The 21076-nt window shown below is 31.7% G+C and overlaps 1 protein-coding gene across 2 annotated transcripts in view; it reads right to left on the minus strand.

Annotated features, from left to right (window-relative positions):
• LOC136982613 (protein strawberry notch homolog 1-like) overlaps positions 1-21076 on the minus strand; it is a 79225-nt gene that overhangs the window by 57949 nt on the left and 200 nt on the right. For both annotated transcript variants that reach the window (XM_067279157.1, XM_067279158.1), the window contains exon 2: positions 4103-4221. In XM_067279157.1, coding sequence (XP_067135258.1) covers positions 4103-4213 — 111 coding nt within the window. In that variant the 5' untranslated portion in view covers positions 4214-4221. The remainder of the gene's footprint in view (positions 1-4102; positions 4222-21076) is intronic.

Below are 21076 nucleotides of genomic sequence, written 5' to 3' on the forward strand. Positions count from 1 at the left end.
TTAACAGTCAAAAACTTTCAGTTTTACTTATAAAACTAATCTACTTTCTCACAGGTGGTGCAAAGATAGTGCACTTTTATACCAATGGACAATGCAATCATTAGAAACATTGCCGCAGTAAATTTTGTCAGCCAATAAAAAGCACTCTCAAGTTTACACTATCATGTATAATGCAATCTTTACAATTTCTCGCAAGTTTGAGGCAAAATTAATAGTACAATTTAAAATAAATACATTTTTATAGGATTTTATGGATGCTGCAATTTCCATTCTACTACTGTCTACTATTTCATATTTTTTAATTCATAAATCAGAACAAAACTTTTTTACACAAATGATATGTAGTTTATAATAAATTTTTAAAATTTTATTACAGTAAGGTAGCTAAATAGCAAAACAACTGAATAATTAAAAAACAGAAATAATAACTAATTTTATATTTGGTATTATTTTTACATAAAATAAGATACAAGTGATTTTCTATTAGATATTATATTTGGATATTGATTTTAAAAAATACTGATGAAAAAATTTTGAATTTAACCAAAATCATAAATACAAATAATGAAAAATATCTTCATGACACATTTTTACAATTATTGTTTATTTTTTTTTTTTAAATTTGACATTCATTCTACACTACTAGATATAAAATAAAATTTAATTAATTTAATATCAATATGTATACAAACATACTATCAACTGTATCTATACTAATATATAAAGTGAGAATGTTTCTTTGTTAGAGGTAATCTCAGAATCTACTGAACCAAATTTTTAAATTCTTTCTCTATTGGAAAGCTTATTCCTTTTGAATGCACATATGCTATATACTATTTTCATATTAAAAAAAGGAAAAGGCACAAGAAAGATGTTTTTACTGTGGCATTTCTCTCAAATCATTATTTGTCTGCTCCGTTCATGGTTAACCCCCTGCCTAATGAGGACCTATTCTGAGTTATTTCGTTAAGCTAACAAATATGATAAAACCTGTTTCTATCAGAACCATGTGATTGGTATTTAATCAACTGAAAATAATATTCTGTACCATATGTTTCATTTTTGGTTCCAATAGCCACATGTGATAACTAAGCTTTTCTTATCGATCATTCTTGAGGTACCATTAGGAACATAACAAAAGTAAAAAAAACATGGTGACTTTAGATGTAAGAATAATAATTACTTCACAAACAATTGAAGAGAGAGAGAGAGAGAGAATTAGTATTCAGCATTGCAAATCTCAGTTTTGTCTTTGAGATAATGCTTTTCAGCTGAATGATAAATGCTTTAAGGAACTTTGTCGTCTTCCAAAGCCATTGCTATTACATTTGTGCAATTAATTACGAGAAAAGTAGAGCCAAAGTGTTTTAACTAATACAGTGGAACCTCGCTTAACAAGCATAATTCATTCCAGAATCTTACTCATAACGTGAAACAACTTTTCCCATATAAATTGATGTAAAATACGATAATGTGTTCCATGCCGAAAAAATACTCAAATATTTTATGTATAATGTTTATTCAAAGAAAATTATAAAATATACATTGTTAAGGAGTGTGAATCATCATCATCTTTTCTTCTAATGCAGAATGAACCAACCTGAAATGCGAATTCAATTTACAGAAAGCAAGCAAACAAACAAAAAAAAAAAAAAAATTGAAATTTAATTTGAAACTGGTCATTAAATTTAATAAGAGATGGCAGCATAACTGACTACCTCTAGTCAAATTATTTAATTTCTGATATTTAATTATAGCCTTTACATAGCCCAAGAATTTGGCATATTGTTTGGCATGTTTATTATATAATGAGCTATGGTTGTTGATATTTATATGTAATATGTCTGAACACAAGTTTGGAAAAATGTGTGATAACAAACAACACTAAGATGCTAACAGAATGAGTGCTAAACACGGACTAATGTAGCATGCACACAACCTGGGACGACTCCTCTCCCCGTCACTTGTTATGCCAAACGTCGCTTGTTAAGCGAGTAATTTTTTTACAATTTGTTTTGTTTATTATGTGAATTACTTGTTATGAAAGGTGCTGGTTAAGCGAGGTTCCACTGTATCCCAAACTAATGACTTGTAGGTCACCAGCTGCTTTGTCCCTTCTTTGATGACATTTTAACAGAAAAAAAAATTGGCTAATGATAGCATACAATAATAGAGAGGTTGAGGCACAAGTACAAATGTTAAACTTGTACAGCAAGCAGAAGTACACATTTGACGTTTTAAGTCCAAGTATTGATAAAAGACTTTGCCGCGCTCATTCACAACATTACGTGACTCAGCGAATGTCGCGCATTGACTCATGGGAAATTTGTTGAAAAAATGGCAGATACATTTAACATCAAGGGCTACCAGCAAAGGTAAATAAATTAATTAAACTGTTTAAAAGTATTTATAGGATATTTAATAACACTAAATAATTATTTTTAATTTGCGTGGTGTCTCCTACCATACGATCGGATGATAGGACTACCTCGTACTTTTGTCGAGGGAAATAGTGGCTTATGTAAATTCGAAAGCAGCTCGAAAAATTAACTTTTAGAAAATTTACAAACGTATTACGCTGTTGATGGTAGCAGATGCTGTGGAAGAACAAACCTACCTTAAGATAAGCTACTATGAAGACAAATATATGTAAATTCTATAGGCACTTCACATCAGTTGCTAAAAAATTGAATAATTAAATAATTTCTGGATTAAAATTGTCTGTTTCATTACAATATTATTCATAAATGCTTAAATAATCATTATTTTAATAAAATACGTCATAATGTTAACCACAAACATAAAAAAATGAAAAAGTTTAAGCCAATCATCTACTAGTCATTCTAGACGTAGCAAACACCATTATTGACCGAATAGAATTGCCAGATGGCAACCCTTGTCCGTCCACCGTTCACGTTTTGGGTTGAATATGTGAGCCTCAACTTCTCTAATACTAAAAACACACGCTTCACTTGAAAAACAGTGGGTTTCAGTCATGTGACAAAAGACAATGTTAACTAAATTGTGATTGGTTAAAACATAAGAGCTATCACTAGCATGAAACTCAGACACATCTCAACCGATTATCCATAGAAACAGAGAATAGCAATTTGTCTAAGGTTTGTTAACTGCCTTTCACTAAGGAGACTTATTAAATGTCCTGTGTATCACTTTTGTTGAATTATCAAAAGAGCTCAGAATAGGTTCCCTGGTGAGCTTATTTAAACTTACTATCTTATATTTTTGATTTTGGTTTTAATTTTTGCAATTTGGTAGTTGTGTATATGCTTTGTTTATTGTTTACATTGTCTTGACAGTTTGTTTCTTATAATAATAATCTTATGTTATCAGATACAACTATAAAGAACAAATTTATTTCCCTTACATGAAGTTAAACTTTGGCAAGTAGACTTATAGTATTTTTATGTATTCACTGTTTTATTATTGATCCTACTGTGTCATTATTTAAAAATAAGAATTAGTCTTATATTATCAGATATCTATTTATGATACATAAATTGATTACTTTTGATTATGTGAGAGTGAGCCTTATTAACGAAAAATACATCCATATCAAGGGACCACTGGAAAGCTTATTACTTTCTGATGTGTAGTATGTATAATACTACCACTCAAAACTGGATATACTTGAATTAAAAAACTTATAATCCAGAAATTTTTTAAAACATTTCTGGATTATAGGTTTTTAGTTTTTAGTACAGCATGTAAACTATCTTAAAACTCAGACCTCTCACTCCTCTCTGATTTCATTTACCTATCCCCAAACTCCCAAAACTTTTTGGCAATTCATATAAATTTTGCATAGTTAGTTTGTACAATCCTCCAAAAAATATTTGCTACTTTAAAACTTGGATCATTACTCCTTCTCCCAATTTCATCTCCCACAAACTGCCAAATCCTTTGACTGATCTGCATCAAATTTTGCATGGTTACTCTCTGCCACCCTGCAGGAAACAGACACTCAAGGAGGAGTTGAGTTATCCTCATTATAAAATGAGGATTACTGAACTCCTAGAGTTCCAGGACAATGCTGGGCATTCTTTGCTAGTTTCTAATAAAATCAAAATAATTTTATACTCACAGGACCATTAGAAACAAAATTGTGATTTGCTTCTCCAGTAGTATTGTTGATGTCTTCTGGTATAATTCCAGATTCATCTAGAGCAGCTGATAATAAATCTGGCACTTCCATGGCTGTCTCTATAAAAAAAATTTTAAATGTTACTGACAAGATCAAAAGTTATACCCTTGAAAACATGATCAAAAACTTCAAAACAAAACTATAATTAGTGATCAGCACTGAATGTGGACACTTTCAGAATGTTATTTAGTCTGAAAAATAAAATAGACATGTCTTCATATTGATATATAGGCTTATTAATCAATACAATAAGTTCATGACAATAACCAATAAATGGTTGACACATTACTTGAAACACTTTGTATTTACAAACAACAGAAAATGTTATAATATTGCATGCATATATATATATATATAAACTCTGTAAAATCTTTATTAGGAGATAGGGAACACTAAAACAAATTTTGTTTGTTATTGAATAAATGTCTGCAGGTGTCATCTATCAGTACTAGAGGCCATGGTGGATGGTGAAACAATTAGCTATTCATAGCCAACATCATTTGCAATGCAGACTTCATATGAGTGATGACCATAAAGTTAAGAATACAAGCCTATAAATTCCAGTAAATATGGATCATGTTGCTTAGTGCCAAAGTCCCCATTTGACAATATTTTTATTAAAGTGGCGAAAAAAAATCCCAGTCCTCTTATTTTGACATTTAGCATGAAATTGAATCAAAAAGTTTGCTTCAGGATAAACAGCAAAACAGGAAGTGATATTGGCATTTTCATGCAAAGACATCTAAGCATTACCAACCAGATAGAATTTTTTTTTTTATAGATTGACAGAAAATTTGGGATGACATTTTTTTCATTTTGATCTTTTTTTATTAATGCATAAAAATTTTGACATGACAAACCATGAGAAATACCATTTAAAACATGTGATCAAATATATTATTTGGAGTTATTCATTAAAAAATTATTCCTATTTCTAAGTGACGGCTTAACATGTTAATTTTGCTTTCTAGACTCCAAACTGATAAGACTACCAGCACCTACATTAAACAGTAAGTAAAACTGATAGTGATAAATAATTTGAAGTGGCAAAATGCTTGGCAATTTTTTAAATTTTCCAGAGCAAGTATTTATTACTCTGAATAAGTATTTATTAGGTAAATACAAAGTGACTCATGTGAAAGGCTTCTACATACACTACCTCTCAACATAGTTTCTCATTCAGTTCAGGTCTTTATCCCAGTGCTTCATGAGATTCTTGATGACTATCTTGTAGAAATTGGGGTCTTGTTGACAATGCCAAGTTCTTACTTTGTCCTGTACAGGTATCCTCTGAGATTTTTCTTCAGAGAAGCAAAGAGATGGAAATTGCTCAAAGCAAGGCCCAGGTTACACTGGATGTTACAGCACAACCCATCTAAAACCCATCAGGACATCACATGTGATGACAGCCATGTGTGGAGTCACAGTATCATGCAGCAGAACAACTTGTCTGATGAAAAGTCTATGCTTCTTTGTCTGAATCATTCATCATAGACATTACAATGTTTTGCTGTAAGTGCTGGCATTAACAGTTTGGCCTACTTGACATGAAGTCAATCAGTATGACAACTTTCCAGTCCCAAAACAAGGTTACTATCATTTTTCTAGCAGATGCTGTAGTCCTGAATTTTTTTCTCACAGGTGAGTTTGTGCTTTCAGGTCATCAATGCATGCTTGGATTTGTGTGTTAAATGGTGAGCCCATGCTTCATCATGGGTCATGATTTGTTGCAGAAATAAATGCTACACAACTGGGGGAATTAAGATGGGTTGAACACACAGCCATGCATTCATTGGTGTGCTGCTCAGTTACAGCATTTGGTACCCATTTTGATACTTTCCAATAGCTCACCACATCATGCACAATGTCATACATAACACCATATGAAATGTCCAGTCTTGCAGTAGGCTCACATAAAGTCATTCATCTGTCCTCTTTAATCCTGTCACATTAATTGAGGATTATTCTGTGTTGAATGTTTGAAGTTGATCACTGTGTTTTGCATTACCAAGTTATTTTCTTCCCCATGAAGAGTTGGCACCACTTTGTCACATTACTGTTTACCCATACACAGCAATCACAGCAACCAACCAGCAGCAGTCACAATGGATTTTCACTGATGACACATGCTTTGTCCACAGAAAACAAATAACAAATTGTACCTCCTCACCTTCCAGCTCTCCAAGCAAGTTGCCATCTTTATGTGCTGCATCCAGTTCAACAACAATCACCCACTACATTATGGCTACAATAGGGGACCCATAAAATAAAATGAGAAAATAACACTAAACCTTGTATTCTTATTTTCTAATCATCCCTTGTACATGTAATATGGCACATTTCACAAATGTTGAGATAGCCAAAATGCATATAACATATCAGGTGGATGCCGGAAAGTTGTATGTCAATTTTGAACGATTTTACAGAAAAGCCAGAGGAAAGTTTCAGACTGTTTTCTTTTGATGATCTAGCAATATTGCCCATTGTGATATCACTCATGACATAGTTCTAAAGCAGTGTTCTGCAACCTTTTTCTACTCGTGGCACACTTATGACTCGACATGACACAACACGGCACACCAAAATGTTATTCCCCTCAAAAAATGTGTGATATGACACTATTAATAGAATTTCATAATGCCATAAACCTGTTATTATGTTGGGTTTGTGAGTTATACTTGGATGACACCAATGCTTGTCCAGAGTCAAGGCATAGTAATTTCAAAACAAGACAAAAATTAAATAAGTATGTCACAGTGTGTGTCTGTATTCAGGAATTTCCTAACAATATATTCAATTCAATATAGTGTCCTTCTGTAGTGTGATGTATAGGTTTCTATTCAATTTTAATGTTCCCAGGCTTTTGTGTAACGTGTGTGGTATGACACCTGTGGAGGAGAGAACGACAGGTACAATAAGCATCCTCCATAGATGTCTTATTTCCTGGGCAAGTTCTGTGTACTTGCTGATTTTTTCAGCACATGTGTTTTGTACATTGTGAATGTTTGGAACAGATATGTCTGTAATGTATGTGATTTTATTGTGTTTGTCAATGAGTGTGACGTTTGGTCTGTTGTGGTAAATTGTTTTGTGATTATGGCTCTGTCGTACATTTTGTGCATGTTGTTTTCCAATACTGTCTGTTGAATGTAGGCCTATTTGTAGTATGGTTCATGGATGTCTAATAATTTGTGTTTCTTTGCAAGCTCTTGATGTATTTGCTACTTGATTATGTCTAGGTAAATTATCTATCTGTGCCAAGAGCTTGAAACCAGAAGTGATGTGTTGTATGGTTTCTGACATGATGTGACATTTTCTGCATGTGTCATTTGTGATTGTTGTATCTTTGAGTATGTGTTTTCTGTAGTTTTTAGAATTTATGACTTGATCCAGTATGAGCAATCATGAACCCTTCTATCCCAGCAAAGAGGCATCTCCGAGCTAACCAGCTGTTTGACGCAGTTTTGTCAACAAAATCCTGGGCCAGGTCATAGGATGTCTGCCATGGAGTGCCTTTCTCACCCATGATTGCTTAATGGTGTCTATGCTATTTATATGTTGTGTCGTGTCCATACGTTGTGAATGTAAATTTAGTGGTGTATTATTTAAGTCTGCTAGAGTTACTGCTTTATGTAACTGTGATGTTTCTTGTTTTTTTGTAGAAAATCTCTCACAGTGTCTGTATTTGTTTGAAGGTTAACTATTCTACCAGGCCACATCTGCTGTGAGTATCTGAATTTCGGTACCTGATTATGGGCCTACAGTGTATTTTCCGTGTTATGCCATGACGTCCTAGTTGTCGCCTTTTGTCAACTACCTAGCAACTAACTGTCAACTTTTACACATGAGAATGAACCATCCGTTTAGTTCTCAGACGCTTAAATGACGCTTTCTCATCACCTTCACCCTAAGTTGCATCGAAAGAAAAACCGTACCTCAAGACTTCGTCAGTTGCCGCCCTGATCAACTCTTGCTAAGTAACAAAATTACCTAGTGCGCCAATTTTTCCAGTGTGTATGTGCCGGTTCCTTTGTGTCTATACCTGGATTAACGCTGCCGTTTACGCCTGTCGTTGATGCCAGGACTAATACTCTCGTCGTCGGTAGAAGAAACGCCGCCCTCCGCACCGACAGATTTATCGAACTCACCTCAACAAGGTATTTATCGCCACGTGAAATTTTTGTAAACTCTCTCTCTTGGAATCGCGACGTTAGGCCTATTTCTCCATGGTTTTTTGTACATAAGTCATGCTTAATATAAATAAACGTTGTGATTTAGTTAACGAGGCCTCTGTTCTTTCCAGGGCATTGTCCTGTCCTCCATCCGGAATCCGATTGCCCTGTGACGCAACCGCTCGCGCGCCCAAGCTTTGAAATGCCGCGGCTTCCGTGTCAGCTAAGACACGGTGATGTCAGTTCTGATGAGGCATCAAAGAGGTGCTGACCCCTCGGTCACACTGCCATCTTTACGTGGAAGGGTTAATTTTTCCATGGCAGATTTAGAATGTTGTTGTTTATGCTCAGTAAGTGTTGTTCTTGTTTTTATTTGGAGTTGCTCGAGATCTGTGTAAGTCCATTGTATAACTCCAAAAGAATAAGTGAGTACTGGGACAACATATGTGTTTATCGTATTAACATCATCTTATTTCATCAGTGCTGCGGCAGAGAATGAAATACAAGCATAAAAAACACTTCAACTGTGATAAAAATATATAAATAAAACTTGAAATTAATAGAATATGTAAAAGTTCATGTTACACCTTTCACCTTGTGACGGCACACCAATTGCAGAACACTGTTCTAAAGAACCAGCAAAACTTCCCAGCTACACTCTATTGCTCAATAATTTGTAAAATGGCAATGATCAGTGATGATGATTTTGTTAATGTTAACTTTAGCTGCTTTAATTCGTTGCCTATTTAGCAGAAATTTAATAAATAAATGAAACAGAAATCAGATGGAGAATGGATTCACCTTCATGATGTACAGTACATAACTTTTATAATTCAATAAAATCAATGAAATAATTTATATTTTCATATCTAAGAAAATTTGTCAAACAGTTTTCTATTTCATAAGCCCAGCATAGTAAAGCCATTGCTGAAATGAGACAAAGATCATAGCACAAACATGTGCAGGAGTTGTTTTTAACCTATACTGCATATTCTTTTCTTGCAAACTTTCAAATGCACACAAGTGTCTCCTGAAAAATCCAATAGTTGTTGAAGGATATGACTGGCTTGGTCAACTTACATTGGTGGACAAAACTTAAGGATGAAGAAGAAATGGGCATGTATATGAAAAACTACATGTGATTGTAGACCAAGAAGAAAACTATAGTATTGACAGCATATTCAGCATGATTTAATATGACACTTATTACTAAAATTGAAGACAAAGTATGCCCAAAAGGGACCACCATTTATTTCTAGTGTTCCAGCCTATACACATTCATGGCGACAGACCTTTCTTTATAGGCTACATGCCACCAGAAGTTAAAAAATAATAATAATTATGTTCAAAGGAACTACACAGGATGTCAAAGAGGGTGTTTTTGTAAAAGGTACATATTGTCTGAAGACTGGTTGTACAAAAAATGCACAATACTTACTACAAACAATCCTGAGCATCATGTCAGTAAGGGATATGGCCACCGTGAAGTGCAATGCAATTTTGTACACGACTTGGCATACTCACAACATCATGATCCAGGAGCTTTTGAGGCAAGTGGTCCCACTCCTCTTTCACTGCACAGATGAGGGTCTCCTTGTTTGTCAGTGGATATTGTCGACCAGCAATATGTCTCCCAAGACATCCCATACATTTTCAATTGGATTTCAGGTCAGCAGAACGGGCTGGCCAGACTATGCAATGAATATCCTCGCTGTCAAGACACTCCTCTACAGCCTGTGTATGATGACAAGGCGCGTTATCACCCATAAAAAACTTTTCACTGACAGCACCTCGGAAAAATTGAACATGTGGAAGCAGAACTTCATCAATGTACCATTGGCTGGTCATGGTTCCTCGATCAAGCACATACAGGCCCTTACGGCCATTGGCCATGATGCCTGTCCACACCATGATACTGCAAGTCCGATATCAATCCTTTTCCTGAATATTTTCGGGACAATAAGCACTGCTAACCTCGTGTCATATCAGTTGCCATCTAAAATCAGACAATAGACTGGATCTACTCTCATCTGAGAAGAGTATGGTAGCCCAGTCATCATTAGTCAAATTGTGATGCAGACGGCACCATTGCAAATAGGCACTTCAGTGAACTCTTGAGAGTGGGGGACACACAACAGATCTTTGGGCGTTTAGCCCTTTCCTTTGCAAATGTCTTGCAACAGTTTTACAAGATATCTTAGTTCCTGTGGCTGCCTGTAAATGACTTGCCAGTTCACCAGCTGTGCTGCATCAGTACCTTTTTGCTGAAAGAACAATATGCTGATCTTATTGGCACATCATATTGCTAGGATGACCTTCCTTCTTGTGCCCTGCTGAACATTCCACTAGTTTGAAATGCTGCCCAAAGCCTAGAAATGATACTGTGTACGATGTTAAATTCACGGGCAACATGTTATTTCCTGCCCTTCTTCCAGCTTTCTGATTATTCTTCCAAGAGTAAAATCATCTAAATCACGGGACCCCAACCCTATGCCCACGAGCACCATAACTCCTGCCGATCGTTTTGTGTGTGCCTGCCGCTGTGCGACCATGATAAAAATAAAAATATTTCAGTTTTCAATAAAATGCCATGTAAAAGTTTTCTCATTTTTAATGATTAACCACACAAAAGTAGAAATGGCACCCAACACAGCACAAAGCGAAATGCGACTGATCTCGTTTTCCCCTTGCGCCAAATCTTCGCCAACCAAATTTCCCATACCTAAAATGAAATGAATCAGTCCATTTCTATGGTTGCCGCAGACATTTGTCTGGAGCTCATCCAGTGTTGCCATATTTAGCCACTTTGTGCCAAATTTGGCTACCCTTTTTTTAGTTTGGCGTAAAAAATATCATTTGGTGCATTGGCTACTTTTTGCGTTACATAAATTTGACTTGGCTACATTTTTGGCTACATATTATTTGAATTAAAATCACTTTAAAATGGTGTTTCGTCATTATTTATTAATTTCAGACCCAAATAAAATAAATATTTGTTTTATTATGTTTTTCAAATTATGCTTTTTTTCAAATACATTTTTGTTGGTCTCCTTTATAATAAATTAATATATCTATTTCTAAGTAAAAATTGAAAGTGTCTGTAGAAGTAATTTTTTTAAATATCCTTTTTCGTGATAAAGTTTTAATACTTATTATTATAATCTAGACATGTTAATCCTTAAATAATAAAAGTAGAACAAAAATAATAATAATTTTCCTATTCCAAAGAACTTCTCAAACCATAGTTATTTAATTTGAAAGTTGACTGACATTTCTTTACTAAACTAATATGTGCATTTTGCATATATCATGACCCTTCGTCAATTTGGTATTAGGTTTTTCTGTTTTAAAAGATATTTTAAGCGATTTTAACTTTTCCTTTTTTAAACTCCCTCCCGTAGGCACTAAGGCCTTTTTAAGCAAGCCCATTATGTGTTCGGCCACCATACAATTGGGTGGCCAGGTGATGAGGGACGGGGCCCGACATATCTGCTTGGACCATCCTGAAAAATTCCTGGGGATTTTTCGACCCGATTGGATTTGATCCCGGGTCTCTCCAGAGGGGGTAGGCTGGAGGAGTAGATAGAAATTTTGGATCTTCAGAACGACATTATCCTAAAATCCATTGTATCAAATGAGAATTTCTGGAATATAGTTGAAAAAAACAAATTTCCATTCTTGAAAAAAGCAGCATATAAAATAAAATCGTTTTTTGGTTCCACATACTTGTGTGAATCATTGTTTTCGACAATGAACATCATAAAATCAAAGTACAGATCACGACTTACAGATGAACACCTTGACGATTGCTTACGAGGAGGAATAACATACTCTTCTAATTACAAAGCAATGGCCAATGAAATGCAATGCCAAAAATCACAATGGCTTTGAGATTTATATTTTTTTTTATAAAGAATTTTTATACTTTGTAGATTTTGTATGCATTGTTTGGTAATTACCTGTTTTATAAAAATTATTGTTAATATTCTTGTTTATGTTAAATTACATTTTTGGAATTAAATGTTTTTTGTTCATTATGTGTATGTATTATTAACTATGTCCAATTCTAAATTCGCCTTGAAAAAATAAATAGTGCCCGCCATCCGACCGGCATTCTAAAATGTGCTCTTAGGTACAAAAAGGTTGGGGACTCCTGATCTAAATGATGCCTGGAAGACATGTCCAGAATTTCAATATTGTAACTTCACTCCTTCCTGTTCAAATTTCATATCCAACAAAAACCGACTGTAGGGGCAGATTGCCTGAAATCTCTCGTCTGTGCTGTCACGTCATAAACACATGCAGAACTCAAACATTTGCATAAGCTTTACATAACAAGTACATCATGATTTCAAGCATATTTCAACAGGCTGCTGCGATTCAATTTCTAACTGTAATTGTTGGAAATAGCATCTGTCCTTAAGTTTTGTCCACCAGTGTATAGTGGGGTGTGATTGCTTTCATGAGTTAAATGCACCAATGACCTACTTCACATCCCTGTTCTTCAATAAAATTTTTAGAGTGAATTATTATTTATCCTAATAAAATTATGCTGTAAAACATAGTTATAATTATTTATTGCACAATAATTAATGTTTCACTTTATCTCTTTTAACACATTTATTTTATACTGTAACAATAAAAAAAATTTAATTCATTTTGTCACACACAATAAATTTTACTCCTATTTGGCTCACTCATTTTGCACTTAACTGAAACTGCTTAGGGTGCAACAAAATAAATACTAAAATAACAATCTAGCAATGATCATTGACACAAAGAGCACTTCTTTGTATCCACCACATGTTATCTCATGAAATGTTACCAACCCATGGCAAATAGTTAAAAGATAACTCTGTGAAAAATATAGATTTAACATTCCTATAACCAGGGATGCATAATCTTTTCTGAAGAAGGGCCAGGTTAGGATTAAGTTTACTGACCAGGGGACTGGACCATTTTAAAGTAATTAGACTCTTTGTTGACAGAAGGAGTCTAATTACTTTAGCAGCAGGCAGTGTTGATAATCATGGGAAGTTTATGACTTGACGCAGTTTGAAATAATTATTAAGTCCAAAACTTTTTAGTGCAATCAGCTTCCTTTTAGTCGTATGAGTCTATTCCAGCTATTAATTTTCTTGGTCCAATGTAATAATTAAACATTTTTTCTATTGTTAGTCTATGGAGTGACTTTGTTGTAAATAATTGGTTGTTACAGCTTCTGTACATTCCTTTTTGAACTCTGATTGGTATTTTCTAGTTTGAATGACATTAGTTGACAAATAAGCGTCTTTTCAGAAAAGATTGATTCAAATTTGACTATACCAATCAAAATCTAGAATGTAAACAAATGCTAAAAAATTGTTATTTTCGTGGTTTTTCAGCGCTATTTTCACTTATTTTTATGTTATATGATGCTATTTAGACAAATAAGCAAGTTTTCTGAAGCATAAAATTGAAAATTTCCCACCAAAATAGAAACTTCCTGGTAACAACGGAAATGACGTTCTGACATCATTTTATTCTATTTGATTCTTCTAAAATCGTTATAATACTATGTATTAGACTTAAAATATTCGATAGCTAAACCAGAAAGTGTGTTAGCTAGAAATAGAAGAACTTCAACCCCCCATTTCTCACCTCAGGGAAAGTCATAAAACAGTTGGGTGCTGATGACTTTGTGAAAGGGAAAAAGTTCTACACTTAGAAACTTCATAAGAAGGGATTTGGCCTGTACCGTTGGCGGGCCACATAAACATTGAAAGGGGGCCGTATGTGGCCCCCAGGCTGCAGGTTGTGCATCCCTGCTATAACAATTACATCACATTTATCATGCTTTAAAAAACAACGTTTTCTGTGGTTAATTGCGATTAACTTGTTGACCACCCTTGACATAGAGTTGATAACTGTGGTTGATTGTTGAACCTATGATGATCAAATGAATTTTGTTTGGTATTGCCTCTGACCAGTTTGCTGCAACATTGACTAGTTGACTGAACTATAAAATGTAATTTTGTTGGATATAAATATTTCCAGTTTTACTCAATATAATAACAAGATTTAACTTTTTACGTTTCATTACATAATTAATAAAAACTTATATAGTTGTGTCTGCTTAAGAGAGCACCCAAGATTGCTATATTATGCTCCTTTATCTGAAGTAATAAGATTACCCAGGGGTTGTTTATGGTATTGAAATCTCTTCACGTGTTAGGAGCTCTATTAACTTATAACACACTTGGAAACATTAAAATTCATTATTACATTTTAATTTTACTACACTTACATATTGGTTTCCATTTTTATATCATCAATTTTATCATTTTATCAAACAATTAGTAAATACAGTACATCTATTAGTCAAACTACTTTTACTTCTTTCTAGAAATACAGTAGGAGACATAGATGACAAGATATGAACACCACTTCTCCAAAATTTCTGAATGCTCTCTATTAACAGGCCATATTATCTGCAACCAAGTTTTTGGTAAAATCTAATTTATAATTATTTTTATGATTTGAAATGGGCCCAGTTTGACATATCACAAGGACATTCATGCATGCAGATCAAGGACATTTTAAGGAAATAATGCTATGTTTTGCTCACACAAAACAGACCAAGAATATGATTATCAAAATGGATTATGATCCAAATACCAATCCAGAGCAATATCAAAATAAAAAAAGACCAACTGGTGCAAGTTCTTTAATGGTGTAGTTAACCACCAGTTGAATATTTTTAGACCAAACTGGGCAATAAAACTACAGAAATGGTAAAGATTTGTTTGCAGATCTGAAAAAGTCCAGCTATGATTTGTGTAACTTTCCTGGCAACAACATTTAAAATTGTATGTGATGCTATCTGTTATGAAATTTTATTAAAAATCTTTTTATATTTTTAATTATTATAAAAGAAAGCTTAATTTTGAGGCTTGAGATGAGCTTTATAAAAAAATTTGTAAATGCTAATGATGAGTGAAGTCCTCATCAAGTCAATTCCTCTTTAAGATATGACCCCCTATCTCCCACCCTCTCAAACTTTAACCATTAAAATTTAATAACATCAATCCTCTAATACCGTGTTTCTCAAACTTTTTGGTCCGCGACTCCCCTTTTGCACTTAAAAATTTCAAAGGACCCCCGAAGAATGACTATGTGTAGGAAAACATCCTGGAGGGAGGGGGTTAAATACCTTCTCATGATCGCTCCAGTGCTGCCAGCTAAAAACGCATACCAACTAAAATAATATTGGAGTAGCCCAAGACATAGCTAAATATTGCAGCGCCACAGCACTAGCGGAAATTTAAATTTGCCGACCGAAAAGCTTTTGGTTGATCGGTTTTCGGATAATCGACGCTCTACTGTATTTCTAACTCGACTTGCCTACAGATGCAATGCTGCTAACAAACACCGTTCCAAATGACAATATTGTTCTATCATAGTTTAGGCTGAGAGTGGAACTCTGGGAATTCCCCAATAGCACACAAATTTATGAATATTAGGCTCATATTAAAATATTTATATTGTTTTTCAGAGCCGTAACTAGGATTTTGGACGCCTATGGCCAAGAATAAAAATAGCGCCTTTTTAATTTTTATTATAAAAAAAATAATTTTATTCTAAAAAATGCTATTGTTAAAAAATTATCTAATGACATTCAAAATACTATATAAATATAAATATAAAAAATTTTTGTGTGTTATTAATTTCGAATACATATTCCAAAACCTTCTCATTGGCGCCTTTATTAAATCGACGCCTATGGTGGGGGCCACATTGGCCATACCCTAGTTACGACTCTGTTGTTTTTATTATTTATATGTGCAATTTATTTAAGTAAAAATTATTTTATATATTTTTTATTTCTATTGTTTCTAAACATGAATCCATAGTAAATTTATAAAATATTTGAAAAAAAATTGATCTGGCATCAATTTTTCAGCGACCACCCAAATATTTTTTGCGACCCCCACTTTGAGAATCACTACTCTAATACATAAACTTCCCTGCAAAATTTCAGAAATTTTCATCAAAACACACTGAAATTGTTAAACTTCAAAATGGATGAACACCCTTCCCCACACAAACATCCATACATACAGAAAAAACCTCCAACATATGTTCGAAGTTTCTTGTCTTATTCAATTGTACTTCTTAAATCTCAATGTTGTTAAAGCTGATTGCCAGATTTTACTAAATAGTGTTCAGATATTATTAAAGAAAATTACACAAACAAGAAAAAAACACCTTTAAAAATCCAGCAAATAACTTTACTAATAAAAATGTTTTCGATCGGTTAGATCCTCCTCAATTACGATGAAATAGAATGTAAATTAAAAAATAAATGATAAACAAGAATTCTAAAATAAATACTTAAATACATAACAATTATCATTTACTTTTTAATTTACATTCTATTTCATCGTAATTGAGGAGGATCGGTTAAACCAATCGAAAATGTTTTCATTAGTAAATTTATTTGCTGGATTTTTAAAGGTGTGTTTTTCTTTGTCTATTTATCCAGTTGATAGAAAATATATTACACAAACATTTAAAAATTCTAAGATATTTTAAAATAAATATAAATGATGGATACATTTTAAGTGAAATCTAGTAACAGGCATTAATCTAATTGGAAGAATCCATTAGAGTAACCATTATTTAACACTGCTACCCAATGTATTGACTTTTTTTATTTTGTCAAACAAAAGTGTAGAAAAAGTCAATCAGTGGTTCATGTACCATTTCTATAACTTTTAAAATTTATTTTATTTCCAAATTCAAAAAAATTTGTTTTAAATATTTTTCTTTTATCCTTTTTATTTTATTTTATCCATAAATATCTATTAAATCAAGTAATTTAACAGGCATTTATTTGTTGGTTTTAACTTTTCAACTGTTTTTTAAAAATTTTCACTTTTAATGCTTTTAATTTTTTAAAAACATTTATTGTTTTACAGATCATAATAATTTTAAGTGATTTTACTGGGTTTCAATTTTTTTGAATTTTAAAGTTTTTTTTTAAACTTCGGAATATTTTATATGGGTAATAAAATTATTTTATTTGCTTAATTTTTATAGTTTTAACCTCTTTTTTTATATGGTAATAAAATTATTTTATTTGCTTAATTTTTATAGTTTTAACCTCTTTTTTTATATTTTAATTCATATCTTTAATTTTTTGTTTTTTAAATTTCATGTATAGTTAAAACTCAGCATATATTATTATATATGCCTTTTGTATGAATATTAATCTAAAAATATACTTCCCTTGTGACTTTACTCGGGACCAGCTTTTTAAATTGTCAACAGCCGAAGAAGGGTTTAGACCCAAAATGCATACTAAAACAATTCAAAGTGATTAATTTTACTATGCTCTTTTAAACAAATATCTTGTATGATAATTCCTACATTTGTTGAGTTGTATAATTTAAGAAGTAAAACCTTCCCAATGTTTTTGCACTTCTCAACATTTTGTGTCCAAAAATATAAAAATATTGGAGGGGTCATGTTTTGATCAATCATCATACTTTCTCTCTGTTATACATAACAGCCAAGAAAGCAAAAGTGATGGAAAAATATTCTCTAGTCTATAATTGATAATCTAGTTGTATTAATATCTCATATTGTCCTATTGTTTATGTATTAAAAAAAACCATGAATATCCTAAATATTGAAAAGCAACTTTTCAATCTGTTTACGTTTAATTGTATTTTAGATAGATTTTATGTTTATTAATTAATACATTAATACTTTGCTCTTAAAAATTCACATATAATGTAGCCATTCCTTATATAATTATATTTTCAGCTTATATTTTCTCAAAAGATTGTTATTAATTTTTAAAGAAAACTTTTAATAAAAAGTTACAAAATAGTGAAATTTATACAGTTTTTATTTTATTATTATTTATTTTTATAAATACACATTTGATGTAAAAATTTTTTCTTACTATTCTATGTGCTGTCATTAACTGCTAGATTTACTGTATATTTCGCACATATAAATATTACTGGTTATAAGTAAAGAATAAAAATAATCTAAATATTATAAATATTACTGGTTTTAAAAAAAATTTTAGTAAAGTTATATTTTCACAATTATCATTACTTGTTTGCCATTTATTTCACAAACTGAAAATAAATTAGGCAAATCAGCTATTGTTGTAGAAATATTTTTAAAAATTAAAATAAAACAGAACACCAATTATCCAAGGCAAACCTATAAATGAACACACTATTTTTATTATAATTCATAAAACCTTTCCATTCTAACCATTTCCCTCCCATACCCATCTTGGGTTCAGCAAGGTCCACATTGCCTAACTTGGGTGACAAGAAACAGGGAATATCTGGGACTAATCATCCATAAAAAACCAGCAACGAGTTGCTCAACTTTCCCAGCAACATTTAAAATGTTGGTGGTGCCATCTGTTATATTTTATTAAAAAATTTATATTTTTAACTATTATAAAATGGCAAAAAGCTTAATTTTGAGAGTAGGGATGGGTTTTATAAAAAGTTGTAAAAAATGCTAATAATGAGTAAAGTCATCATAAGTCCAACCCTATCAGATATATACATGATTCCCATTATCTCCCCCATACCTCAACCTTTAACCACTAAAATTAAATAGCATCAACCCCCCTAATAAATAAACCTCCATGCAAACATTTCAGAAATTTTCGACAAAAAGCACAGGAATTATTAAGCTTCAAACAGGGTGAACAAAATTGAGCCCCACACACACACTAATATCCATACATACAGAAATTATCCTTGAATTTTTTTGCATTTCAATGTTTCAGGATGTCCTAAAATGGATGTAAAAATCTGGAGGGGTCATATTTTGCCAAATTTCTACACTTTTCCTCTGTTATAACAGCCAGGAATGTAAAAATGATACCGAGATGACATCAAAATATTGCAGCAGAGAAGGAATAAACCAACGTAAAACAAAAAGCTCTAAACGACTTTTTAAAAAAGCTTAAAACTATAACATATAGTACAAAATGTTTTGTTTCTGTTGTCTTTTATCATTTGACTTCAATGAGAGATAAACTATTCAAATTAAAATATAACTACAATAATACACATTTAGTTCTTAGAACTATTATATATACTAGCTGCATAATAAATAATTAAAAATTTGTTTTTATATAGAATTAAATTTGTTAAAGTATATATATATAAACAGGCATAGAAGTAACACCATATAAATCCTTTACATTTGTAATTTTTAACCTAAACACTCACAGCAGTCCATTTTACCAGAGTTTTCAGTTATCCAAAGTACCTCAGATATTCACGGTTCTACTGTAACTATAGATCTACAAATCAGAAACAAGCTTTATCTGTATAAACTAATATCACTAATATATCAATTATACACACAGATCTTATTTGACTGCCAATTTTTTATATTGTTCTGATCAAAAAATTTATAAGTACAAAAAAAATAGTTTTAAGTTTACATAGTTATATCAACACATTAAAACTTCTACAAATTATCATAAAAATAAATTCATAAAAAATGTCTTATTTTCAGTTTAAAGTTATAAATATTAACACAAAAAGGAATAAAAATTTAACAAATAATCCAAATGTTTAAAGTTCTAAACTAATATATCAATCAATTATTATCAAAAAAGTTAAAAAGTAATGTAAATTACAGTTAATAAATATATGTCATTAGATATAATCATTAACACCACAAATTTTATTCTTTGCTAAAAATTAACAATTAAAAACATCTTTATGGCATGTTTAACATACCGCAAAATCTTAATATCAAATCAGAAAACTACAATTTATATACAATTAGTTACTTTCCATGTATTTAAAAGTATATTTATATTCTCTTCCAAAATAAAATATAAAACTTGAGAATTTTAAAGGATTAATAAACCTTTATTTTATTGAGTTTCACAAACATTTTTAAAATTTACACACTGAATGTAGTGTACGGAATTCAAAGTTTAAATCACAGAATTTTCAGAATTGTTATATATAAATGAAATATTAGAGAAAAGAGAATATATTGACATTAACTACATTTTTTATAACTACTATTTTTTCCTACATTCTTATCCATAACAGTAAAAAAAAAATTAGCCCAAATAAGATCAAAAAATAAAATAAAAGAGAAGAAATTTTTTATATGTATAAAGCATGACTAAATTTTTTATTCTAGTTTATTTTTTATTCTGGATCACCACTCACAGTTAAAATGACAAAGTCTAAACTATCAAGAAATTCTGTCAATACATAAAAAGATTGACATTTGATTAAAAAATGAATAATATTTCTTTGAATTTATTCAAAATAAAAGAATAACTGATAAGAATAATTTATTTAGTTATCAAAACAAGAGAAAATTACAATACTTAACACAAAATTAATTTCGAAATTCTTCTTTTAAATTTAAATAAATAAGTTTTTTTTCTCTTAAAATTAAACGAGTCAAACATTTTAAATTCATTCGAATATTCCAAGATTTTTTTTCAGAAAGTATTTTAATTTTTAATGTAAGAAAAAAATAAGCACATGTATAGAAAAAATAAGCAGTGATTGTTTACAAATAACACCTGTATCGTACAGAAGCGAAATCTGGTTAAAATATAAGGAATTCTCATATATCGATATTATTTATAATCCTTTACTCAGTAAATTATCGACAATTCTAATCAAACCAAAATGGAGAGGTTAAGCCTAACCATGACTTATCATAGTTTCATAACACC

This window comes from Centruroides vittatus, unplaced genomic scaffold (assembly GCF_030686945.1).
Source record: "Centruroides vittatus isolate TY-2023 unplaced genomic scaffold, ASM3068694v2 contig_854, whole genome shotgun sequence".
NCBI lineage: Eukaryota > Metazoa > Arthropoda > Arachnida > Scorpiones > Buthidae > Centruroides > Centruroides vittatus.